At 47.9% G+C, this 12595-nt stretch overlaps 1 protein-coding gene across 1 annotated transcript; it reads right to left on the bottom strand.

Annotated features, from left to right (window-relative positions):
- Positions 1 to 291: 291 nt before the first annotated feature.
- LOC123664213 lies at positions 292 to 1746 on the bottom strand. Its single transcript, XM_045598809.1, has one exon. The coding sequence runs from the start codon at positions 1744 to 1746 to the stop codon at positions 292 to 294; it is 1455 nt and encodes a 484-aa protein (XP_045454765.1).
- Positions 1747 to 12595: the final 10849 nt, after the last annotated feature.

Consider the following 12595-nt stretch of genomic DNA (forward strand, 5'->3'; position numbering starts at 1 on the left):
CGCCCCTGACGAAAGCCGTATTGGTGGTCACTGAGGAGTTCATTGTCCTCTAGGTAGTTCAGCAACTTGCTGTTAAGTACCTTTTCCATGACTTTGCAGAGCATGGAGGTGATGGCGATTGGTCGGTAGTTGCAGGGATTCGCTCGGCTACCCTTTTTGGGCACTGGCTGCACATTAGCCAGCTTCCAAGATTTTGGCACCGTTCTAGTTTGAAGAGAGAGGCGGTACAGGCGCGTGAGAACAGGAGACAGCTCAGGTGCACAGGCCTTTAGGACGCGCGCAGGTATACCATCAGGTCCAACTAGTCTTATTCACGTCAAGGTTCAGCAAAACTCTACGGACCTCTTTATTGTAAATCGTGATCTCTTGCATAGAAGAGTCACATCGAGGCAAGGATGGTGGTTGTGTAGAGCTAGCGTCAAGACGCGAATTGCTCGCAAAGAGAGATGCAAACAAGTTTGCCTTTTCCACTGCCGAGTGAGCTAGCGAACCATCAGGCTTCTGCAGAGGAGGCAATGTAGGGCGGCAGAAATTGGACTCTACTGCCTTCGACAGAGACCAGAATTGTTTACTACCAGGGGGGTAGGAGGCAAGTTTAGCGCCTATACGACGGATATGGTCGAATCGGGCCTTTTGTAATATCCGTTTGCAGGACTTGGCGGCTGAATTAAAAGCTTTCTTCCTCGTGCGAACCCTCCGCGCTCCAGCTTTGGCATCGCGGACTTGTACCCAAGCTTTGTAAGCAGACTCTTTCAGGGCTTCAGCATGGGCGCACTCAGCATTGTACCAAGGTCGGGATTTGTGGTCGAGCGATATGTCGGAGAATGGTATAAAGTATTCCATTCCCTGTCGAATCACGCCCGCAACTGCCTCAGCCGAACACGAGGGGTCACCCGAGGAAAAACAGGCATGCCGCCAAGGGAAAGATGCATAGAAATGCCGCATCTCTTCCCAGTCCGCTAACTCATATCGCCACACTCTTCTTGTGCCCCTTGGACAGTTGTCCGGAGGAGAGGCGGTCGATATGGATTTCACCAGACAATGGTCGGATGATCCTAGAGGGGCAGATACTGAGACCGAGTGTCTGTCTGGATCTGTAGTCAGCAGAAGGTCCAGGCAATTGGCTGTATGGCTAGCAATATCTGGTACCCGTGTTGCAACCTGTACCATCTGGGTAAGATCGAGTGCTAACGCGAATTTGCGCGCCTCCCTCCCAGCGTGGCATGTTTTCTCGTACGGGAACAACCACTGCTCGTGGTGGGCGTTAAAGTCCCCGAGAAAAACGAGTTCCGCCGTCGGATACCGTTGCTGCGCTTTGTCTGCCATCTCTGTAAGGTGGTCGAAGAGCCTGGTTGTCTCCTGATCTCCACTGTGCGACCGATAAACACAGGCGTAGACAGTCTTGTCCACGCCGGTGTCCACTAAAACCCACAATGTAGAGAACCCGGTCGCTTCAAAGCACCGGAGTCGCTTATAGCAAATATCATTGCGGACGTACACACAGACCCCAGCGTGTTCCTTGAACTTATGTTCTAATGAGTAGCATGGGTAGTTGAGGTACGTCGCATCTGCTGGACATTTGATTTGCGTCTCCGTTAAGAAAAACAGATGCGGCTTCACGGTCTCGAGGTGGTGGTAGACCGGGTCAATATTGGAATGCAAACCTCGGATGTTAATGAGGTGCACCTTCAGTGGGAGAAAGTGCAGCCGTTTTTTAACTTTTTTCCTTCTTTGTGCTTTTTTCATATTGAGGAGTGATGATGGGGAAGCAGTTGGATGTCGAGGCGCAGCTTTTATCATGCGGATTCCCTAGGCTAAGCCGACCATTAGAGGAGCTCATCTGGAGACTGCGGGGACGCCCGAGCCCCCCTGGAAATCGCCACCGGGTCCTCCCACCCAGTCGCCAACTGGCACGGTGGAGCCATCCCAGGATTTTTCGCGAGGTGGCGGGGCAGCCTTTGCCACGTGGCTGGCGCGCTAGGGCCCCCAACTGCCTGCGGTTGGTCAACGGCAAGACCGTGCCTCGGATCCCACTACCCTCCAGTATGAGCTACCCGGTACAGTGCAGTCCAAGATTTCGAAAAACTGCGCAAGCTGCGCAACTGACACTCTTCTAATCCCCCAAAGGCACTGGTACTCCCGCTCACAGACGGAACGCAGCAAGCTGCTTGGCGCCTGGTTCCGACGGGAGGGTGGTCGCTGCCAGGCGGTCCCTAAGTGGGACCTACCGCCGCATTGTGTGGGGGTCGTTCAGCCGTCACCAAAAGTAAATTAGTGGTGCCGTTGCCCGGGGTGGACCACTAGGAGGTAGACCCCAACCACCCCAAAATATCGCCCCTCCTATATTTTCCTCATCCAATCCTCCAAAAACTCCTTCTTCTCCTATTCTTTCGCACCGTAAGACTGTTGTCCGTACTCCTTGTCCCAAAGACCTGTTAGGCAAAGGATATGACAAGCAAGTCCACCAAGCTATCATTAGCAACTGTCCCTCCTCCCTTCCTAATGGCTGCGCTCTTCCCACGGAATCCTCTCCTGATAAAAAATCTGTTCTTCTAAGCCTTATTAGCCTGGTCCTCAACTTCCTCTCCACATGTAATGATCCTTCTATACCGTCCAACGCTGCCCAACCTCTTACCCAACTTTTACAGACCATTGAAAATGGCTCCAACCAAGTTTCTCCAATGGAACTGTAAAAGTATCCGTCATAGAAAACAAGAAATTCTATCTCTAGTTAACCTGCATAATCCTGTCATTATTGCCATCTCTGAGTCATGGTTGATCCCTGGGTCCCGTTTTCGGTTACCAGGCTTCTCCTGCTTAAGGGATGACAGAAGTGACGGGTATGCTGGTAGTGCCATCCTTATCCAGCACACTATTCCCTTTTCCCAAATTCCTTTACCCTCACGCACCCCACACATAAATGTTGTGGCTGTCAGAGCACTCAATATCTCTTTGTTGTCTCTGTATATTCCTAACCCTAATCCTTCTCTTTTAAGTAGGATAACAAGAACTTTAGAAGAACACCAACCGCGCGAACAAGCAGGTTTCCGTAAAAGCTATTCGACTATGGACCATATTCAAGTTGTAACACAAGTAATTGAAAAAGCGAAGGAATATGGCAAGACTTTGTACATGTGCTTTATAGACTATACAAAAGCATTTGACTCTCTACATTTTGAAGCTATATGGATATCACTTACACAGCAAGGTGTCAACCAGAAATACGTCAACTTAATTAAAAATATATATACAAAATGTCTTGCTAAAGTGCGCCTAGAACGTGAAGGTACCGAATTCCCCGTACAAAAAGGAGTAAGGCAGGGAGACCCCCTCTCACCGAAACTGTTTTCAGCAGTACTCGAATCTATTTTCAGAAATCTAGATTGGGAATCAAAGGGAATAAAAATAGATGGAGAACTGCTGAACCACTTGCGTTTCGCGGACGACATTGTGGTATTCGCAGAAAGTGCTACCGAATTAGAAAGTATGTTAAATGAACTAACAATCGAAAGTGAAAAGGTGGGATTGTTAATGAATACGACGAAAACCAAAGCCTTGACCAATGGAGTCCCTCAAGATATTAGAGTAGAAAATGAAATAATTGAATATGTTAAAGAATATATATATTTAGGACAGCTAGTATCTTTTAAAAATAATACAGGAAAAGAAATAGAAAGAAGGATAACTCTAGCGTGGAAGAAATATTGGGGATTGAAAGAAATAATGAAAAACAATGATATTAATATAAGTATAAAGAAAAAACTGTACGAAATAGTGATATTACCATGCCTGACATATGGTTGCCAAACATGGTCACTGAGAAAAATGGACGAAGAAAAAATTACTATCTGTCAACGTAAAATGGAAAGAAGCATGCTTGGTCTAAAACTATTAGATAAGGTTAGCAACTTTATTATCAGGAATAAAACAAAAATGATAGACGTAAGGAAAAGAACAAGACTGCTCAAGTGGCATTGGGCAGGACACATCTGTAGGATGAATAATTACCGATGGACAAAACGCCTAACAGAATGGATACCAAGGGACAAGTCAAGGGAAAAAGGAAGACCAAGTAAAAGGTGGAGAGATATCTTTAACCAGAGATGTGGACCGCTATGGACACGGAAAGCACGGGAAAGGGATACATGGAAAGGTTTGGGAGAGGCCTACGCCACAGAGGCGACTATTACTAATATTAATTAAGTTATATTATAAATATGTATAGGAATAAATTGTATAGCTTCAATATATAGGTTAGGTTAGGTTAATATATATTCATACATACATATGTTTGTACTAACAATAATTGTAATTTATTAGTAGTAGAAATAAAGGCTATTTTTATTTTTATTTTATTTTTTATAATCCTTCTCTTATTCCAGAGATCCATTCCATCATTTCCTCTCTTCCTAGCCCAATCCTCGTTATGGGGGATTTTAATGCTCACCATGTGGCATGGGGGTGTTATTTCTGTGACGGCTTCGCCCTCCGGCTGGTGGACATGGTTGATGATGTGGATCTCTGCATCCTCAACGATGGCTCGCCGACTCGTAGGGTTTACCCGAATCAGAACCCTCAATCCGCCGTTGACCTGTCCCTATCATCACCTTCCCTCGCCTCACAATTATCCTGGAGCATCCTTCCATCTACCTTTGGCAGCGATCACTTCCCTATTCTCTTAACATTAAACCAAAGCCCTAGTCCTTACATAGTTCCTAACCCCATCTTAAAGTTCAGATTGAATGATGTTAATTGGTCAGCATATGCTGCCTCTGTCGATGACATTATTGACTCCCTCCCTCATTGTCTAGATGACAGAAATATAGTTTTTTGCTATGATCTTTTCCTTAAAGTCCTCTTAACTGCTGCAGAACTTCACTTTCCTAAAAAGCACCTAAACTCAAAAACTCGTTTGCCTTCCACCCCCTGGCGGGATGAGGAATGCAAACGAACCTATGAACAAAGATTACAGGCTGAGAAAGCATACTCACTGAACATGACTCGGAATAATTTTAATTGTTTTAAAAAAATAAATGCTAAAATGAAACGATTGGTATCAAAAAAGAAAAAAGAAAGCTGGTTAAACTTCTGTGAATCCCTAAGCCACCGTTCTCCTTCTTGTATAGTTTGGTCTAACTTAAAAAAATTCCGCCGATGCCTTGACTCCCATAACATCCCTTCCAATAACCCCAGTGCATGGCTTAATGATTTTGCTGACAAACTTGCCCCTCCATTTGTACCAGGAGTGGACAGTTTTCTGACCTCGTCGCCAGCATCCACTTTTGATGACATGGATGCCCCCTTGTCTTTCTCAGAGCTCCAATGTGCTCTAAGTGGCCTAAAAGACTCAACTCCTGGGGAAGATGGCGTACCCTATTTCTTCATTGTAAACCTTAGTGATAAAGCAAAAAAATACTTTTTAAAAATAATAAATACTTTCTTCCTGGAAGGAATCGTTCCGCAACCATGGAAGTCGCAAATAGTTATCCCTATTTTGAAACCAGGAAAGAACCCTTTAAATTTAAACTCTTACCGGCCTATTGCTTTATCACCCACTTTAGCCAAAATTTCTGAACATCTTTTAAAAAATCGGTTGGAATGGATAGTGGAAAGCAGGAAAATTATATCTCCTTCCCAGTTTGGCTTCCGGAAGGGATTCAGTACCGTTGATAGTTTAAGCATACTCACGACGGACATTCGAATAGCTCTAGCTAAGGGAGAATACCTAGCAGCCATCTTTTTGGAGGTTGCTGCTGCATATGACAATGTCCTTCTTCCAGTGCACAGGCAGAAAATCCAACAGCTGAGTATTCCGCCAAGAATGGTACATTTCATATGTAGTATGCTGTCCTGTAGTGCAGATCTATATCTGTAAGACATCATCTCCTTACCCTTCCCACTAGACTTGTCTGGAAGGGCCTCCCTCAAGGTTCAGTCCTCAGTCCCTTGCTGTACAGCATTTATACCCATGACCTCGAATTGTCCGTCAATAGTTTCTGTAACATATTGCAGTATGCCGATGATAGTGTTTTATATGAAAATTCTAATTCCGTGCAAAACTTGTCATTTCGCTTAAACTCTGCCTTGCACTATCTAGGCCAGTGGCTGTCTGATAATGGTTTATCGTTATCGATATCCAAAAGTCAGGCAATCATGTTTACTAGGAAACGTACACTCCCCGTCTTTGCTTTGATATATGAGGGTCAGCGCATCAATCTTGTGGACAAGGCTAAATTTCTTGGAATCATTCTCGATAACAAACTGAACGGATTTTCCCATGTAGAGTATATCTCAAAAAAAATGTGAAAAATCTATCAATGCCCTAAGAGCTGTGTCCGGTATATGGTGGGGTGCCCATCCCTATTCATTAAAATTAATCTATAATGCGTAGCCACATATCAATGGATTATGGTCTTTTTGTATTAGATCCCCTATGCAAATCCACTGCTGAAAAGCTAAATAAAATCCAATATAAATGCCTACGCATTATACTAGGTGCAATGAAATCTACGCCTACTAATGCTCTACAGGTTGAGTGCGTTGACCCACCCTTACAAATTAGAAGACAGCTCCTTTGTGACCGCTTTGTCATCAAGTCATTACAGCTCTCTACACATACCCTTTGCCCTAAATTAGATCAATTAGCCCAAGTCTGCAATCCAAATAGACCCTCTTCCTCCATGGTTTTATCACCGAAATGGACCTCCACATTCATAACAACGGGGAAGTTCCTACATTCGAGACTCACAGAGGAGACAGGCTATACTCGAGTTGCGTAGATCTGACTCTAACCAGTCAATCTCTTCTCACGAGACTGGAAACCTGGCGAGTGGAACGAAATCTGATCACATCTGATCACAACGCCATTACGTTTAGTCTGCGCACTGAGGGGCCCTTGAAACCATTGGACCCAATCTCGACGCGTAGATACAACACCAAAAAGGCGCGATGGACAGATTTCTCCGCTACCCTAACAACCGGCCTCGCGGAAGAAAGCATCACTCTGTAAGCCGTCCGAAATGTCTCGAACAAGGACGATCTCGATGGCATAATCGCAAAATACGTCGCGATTATTCACCGCACATGCGAGAGTACCATCCCGAAGATAAAACCATGGAAAGGCGACCCCCGACCGCCCTGGTGGTCGGTAGAGCTAGATTCCCTGAAAAGGGAACAACTAAGAGCCAAACGTCGCATCAGAAATGCTGCACCCTGCAGAAGGGCTGGCGTCATCGAAGAATACGTACGGGCCAAGGAAAAATATAAACAAGCGGCAGACAAAGCAGCCACTCAGAGCTGGAAAGAGTTCTGCACGGCACAGGACCGCGAAAGCGTGTGGGACGGTATCTACAGAGTCATCAGGAAGACCTCTCGTAGACACGAGGACGCATTGCTAAGGAACGAATCAGGCGAAACACTGTCACCAGAACAGTCGGCAAAACTCCTAGCAAAAACGTTCTACCCTGATGACTCTGTAGAGACCGAAACCGCCCATCACAAGCAGATCCGAGAGGCCGTAGAAGGCAGAACTCCCGCGGAGTTAGAAGATCTGTCCGATGACGACCCGTCGTTTACGGCCGCGGAGCTGGAACAGGTTCTTTTGAGCCAAAATCCCAAAAAAGCTCCAGGCCCAGACGGGTTAACGTCGGATATATGCGCGGCGGCAATAAACTGCAACAGGGAGTTATTCCTAGCGTTGGCGAACAAATGCCTATCGCTGTCCCACTTCCCCAAGCTGTGGAAAGTCGCCCACGTACGCATCCTCCGCAAACCAGCCAAAGAGGACTACACCCACCCGAAGTCCTATAGACCTATAGGACTCCTGTCAATCCTAGGAAAGACAGTTGAGAAAATGCTTATAGGTAGACTTCAGTGGAGACTCTTCCCCACGCTGCACCGAAGCCAGTACGGATTCATGCCACAGAGGGGAACGGAAGACGCCCTCTACGATCTCGTCGAGCATATCAGGCAGGAAATTAAGTCCAAGAAGATAGTACTTCTGGTATCGCTTGACATAGAGGGCGCTTTCGACAATGCATGGTGGCCGGCTCTCAAAAAACAGCTAGTGGACAAGCATTGCCCGAGAAACCTATACGCTATGGTCGCCTCATACCTCCAGGACCGAAAGGTCATCGTAAATTACGCCAGAGCGACCAGTGAAAAGGAGACCACGAAGGGTTGTGTCCAAGGATCCATTGGCGGGCCGACCTTCTGGAACCTCATACTGGATTCGCTTCTGAGAGAGATCAGCGCGATGGGGGTATACTGCCAGGCCTTTGCGGACGACGTTGTCCTCGTTTTCTCCAGCCAAAAAACCAGCAACCTACAGACCTCAGCCGAAACCACCTTAGCGGCCGTACAAGAGTGGGGTATACGTAACAAGCTGAGCTTCGCCGCGCACAAAACCAACGCGATGGTGCTCACTAAAAAACTCAAATACGACACCCCCATAATCCATATGTCCGGCACTCGACTGAGGCTTGTAGATGAAATAAAACTGCTGGGGCTCATTTTGGACTCGAAGCTCACTTTCAACGCGCACGTATCCGCCGTGTGTAAAAAAGCGGCGGACATCTATAAACAGCTCGCGCGCGCGGCGAGAGTGAGTTGGGGTCTGAATGGGGAGATCGTACGGATCATATATGTGGCGGTGATAGAGCCCATCGTTCTGTACGCAGCGAGCGTATGGTCCCCTGCAGCAGAGAAACTGTCGATAAGAAAGCAGCTAGACTCACTGCAGAGAGGATTTGCACAAAAAATGTGCAGGGCGTACAGAACGGTGTCTCTGACATCGGCACTAGTCCTCACTGGCTTGCTCCCGTTAGACCTTCGCGTCCGAGAGGCGGCCATACTATTCAAAACCAAAAAAGGTCACAGCACGGATCTTCTTCCACCGGGAAGAGAGCTAGAGCGCAGGGTGGGACCAATGCAAAATCCCCACCCTTCCCTACTCATGACAACAGAGTACGAGCGCTTAGAGAATCTGAACCCCGAAGTCCTTGAAGAACACAACATCGTCGGGCCTTTCATCTTTACCGACGGAAGCAAAATAGAGGGTAAAGTAGGAGCCGCCCTCACATGCTGGGACCAAGGCAGGGAAGTAAGATACTCTACTTTCCGGTTAGAGCCGCACAACACTGTCTTTCAATCGGAGATGTACGCACTCTTCAGAGCCGTGGACATGGCAAAAACCTCAAAGTCATGCTCCATTAACATCTTGAGCGACTCGAGGTCATCTTTAGATCTGCTGAGGAGCCCCTCAGTGACTCACCCTCTGGCCCTGGAAATGAAGAGTCGAATCAGACAGCTCCGGGAGGAGAATAAGACAGTGCGGTTCTTTTGGTTGAGGGCCCATGTTGGAACACCGGGCAATGAGAGAGCGGACGGGTTGGCCAAAAAGGCGGCCTTAACAAAAAAGACGGCACCTGACTACGACAGAGTACCCATCTCGTATGTCAGAAGGCAGATCAGGGAAGAGACTGTCAGGATGTGGCAGGAAAGATATAATTCTTCGGAGACGGGCTCGGTCACGAAAATATTCCTACCGGATGTAAAGACCGCTTGCAGGCTGGTAAGGAAATCGGCACCAACAGCTGTCGACACAAAAATTCTGACCGGCCACGGAGGATTTGCGGCGTATCTCCACAGATTCCACCTCACTGACAGTCCTTCATGTATCTGCGATCCGAATTGTGAGGAGACAGTTCTGCATGTTATACTGGACTGCCCGAGATTCAGTAAGGATAGGCTAGATCTAGAACTCAAACTCCAGATCAAACTTGAGCAGACATCGCTCCATACCATCCTGGAGAGTGAAAAAAACAGAACTGCCTTCCTCACATTCGCGAGAAAGGCCGTCAATATAGCCGCAAAAAGGAACAGCACGACCGCTCCACCACCTGCTGTAATACCCACGCAGAGCGCTAACACCGTCTTCCACGCAACACACACCCAAACACACAACGCACAACTACAAACACAACAAAACTGTGTCCAACAAGCCACTCAGAGAAACAGCTCAACGGCTCCGCGGATTTCTCCTGGCCGCACCCTTCTGGGTCAAATAACAAAGGTCATGCCCTCCTCGCTGCAGAAACTGTTCAGGAATAGAGCCGACCAAAACGCACCTCCGCAACCGACCCACAGCGGGATGACACAATCCTCGCTTAGCGAAGGGAACGGAAGCGAAGTAGTGGGAATTAAAACCAGATGCGTGGCTCTGTTCATGGACAGCGAAGTAGAGAGGATGGGAATAAGTTTCTGTCGTTCCGAAGGACGCGATCGGCTGGCGATTTCGCCGGGGCTCGCTTTACTGTTAAAGGGTAGCACGCAAAAGACAAGTATAAAGCGCACTAAAATCACAGCGCTATCGCAAGAACAGAAGGGCGACTCGACCTACCGTCTGGTGCGTTTGAATAACAAATCCATCGTGCTGTTCGAGTGGGGAGAGACGTCCCCCTTTACGCAGTCTAGTGTGTGGCTACGCCGGTTGAGCGAGACCCCCGGTGGAATCCCCAAAAGAATTAGCGTGGATTCGATGAGGGTCGGATATGATAGAGGTGACGTATCTGATAGGTACGGTTGCCTAATGGCCTCCAAGTACAGTGAGGTCATAGTCTACGAAGACAGGGGGGAGGATCTCGGATATCTAAGACCGAAATCCATAACACCAACACCTCCTGCATCTCCGGCCGACGACGAGTCCACGCTCTGCGGCTCGGAGCGCCTACAACAACGGATCGAGACCCAGAAGGCAGAGCGAATTAAGGCAAAAGCCACACCTGAACCTAAGCCGAGCTCGATGCCATTGGCGACCTTTATCCACGCAACCATCTCCCCAAAACCAGGCAAGCTCCCGCATCACCTCTCTCCCAAAAAGGCTGGACAGGGTGAGCGGCAATCGGCGGCGCTGAGCAGGTTCACCAGAGACAATAGTCCGAGGCACCCGGAGGCGTCACCGGCCGCTCGTACTAAGGCCGACATGGGACATGTAACACCGCCGAGACTTCGACCTGCCTCCACACCGCTACAACATGCGGAGAACGCCCTAATCGAGTTCCTGGCGATAATAAAGGCAAACCGCGAGGTAAGCCTGGCCACCTGCAAAAAGATCATGCAGGCCTACCAGTACGATCACCAAAGATTACTGGAGGTGGAACTCGAGGAAGCCGAAGCGGCCATATACAACAGTGAAACCCGACAAATACTCAAGGGCAAGATGTCGGGTAGGTATATGGCAGCATATAACAGCACAGCAGGCTTCGTGAGCGCAGTCGAGTCGGAGGAGAATGACGAGGAGCCACAAACCTTCGAAACACCTGAAGGGGACCCAGTGGTGGTAGTGGCCAGATGCACGAAAGTAATGCTGGGGGACCGGATGCTACGGATGGCGAAAACCATCTCGGGCGACCGGGACGGCTTACCGACCGTGCCCTGGGAACTACCATCACTGGAGTGGATAAACGGGGTACCGGGATGCGGCAAGACAACTCGCATAGTCGGGGACTTCGATGAGGACACGGAGGTCGTGATTACGACCACAGTCGAGGCGGCCAAAGACTTAAAAGAAAAACTGGCGCACCGCTACGGCAACAAAGCCAAGCAAAAGGTGCGCACTATGGCCTCCGTTCTAGTTAATGGGTTCAACGAGGGCTCAAAAATCAACCGCCTAACGGTGGACGAGGCCCTTATGAACCACTTCGGAGCCATAGTAATGGCCGCCCGACTATCGGGAGCTCAGAAGGTAGTCCTTATCGGAGACATAAACCAGCTGCCGTACATCGACAGGGACAACCTGTTCGAAATGCGGTACTGCAGACCAACCCGGATAACAACCATCTCGTGCGAGTTGTCATGCACGCATCGAAATCCCAAAGACGTAGCCCTTGCCATCAGCGAAGTTTATAAAGACGTATACAGCTCAAGCCCAAAGATCCGATCTTTGCGAGTGGAGAGCCTCACGGGCGCGCGTATTCCTGCAAGAAGAGACCGAACCTTATACCTGGTCTTTACGCAAGAGGAGAAGAGGTTGCTGACTGACCAGGGATACGGATCCGGGGAGGGATCGCGCGTCTTAACCATCCACGAGGCGCAGGGCCAGACCTACGAGGACGTCATTGTCCTCCAGACGAAGGCGAGGAGGCTCAGGATCCACGACAGCGTTTCGCACGCTGTAGTCGCGGTGACTAGACACACCAACACCTGTGTCTATTACACCGACGACCGTGACGACGCAATTGGTCGCTTTGTGGCGAGGGCAGCGGAGACCGCGGATAAGAAAATACTCGAGCACAGTCTCAAGATGGCGATTCATCACAGAGATGCCGCCGTCACTGAGAGTGTGCTCGACATGTTGAAAACTATTGACGTGTGAAGACACTTGTTGAATAAATAAATAGTGTGTATATAAACATAAGTACTAAGTGCTAAATTAAATACGATTAATTATATAAATATAAATAATAATTACTAAATTAAATAGGATTAATTACATATAACATAACGTGTACAAATTATTTATACTTAACATGTGTAACAAATTAATTAAGATTAATTATATAATATTAATTTTAAAAAAAAATACATATATGGTGAT

The sequence above is a fragment of the Melitaea cinxia genome, chromosome 21 (assembly GCF_905220565.1).
Source record: "Melitaea cinxia chromosome 21, ilMelCinx1.1, whole genome shotgun sequence".
Classification (NCBI taxonomy): domain Eukaryota; kingdom Metazoa; phylum Arthropoda; class Insecta; order Lepidoptera; family Nymphalidae; genus Melitaea; species Melitaea cinxia.

Coding starts and splice junctions, on each gene's coding strand:
- LOC123664213 (XM_045598809.1), bottom strand. CDS start 1,746: ATGAAAAAAGCACAAAGAAGGAAAAAAGTTAAAAAACGGCTGCACTTT.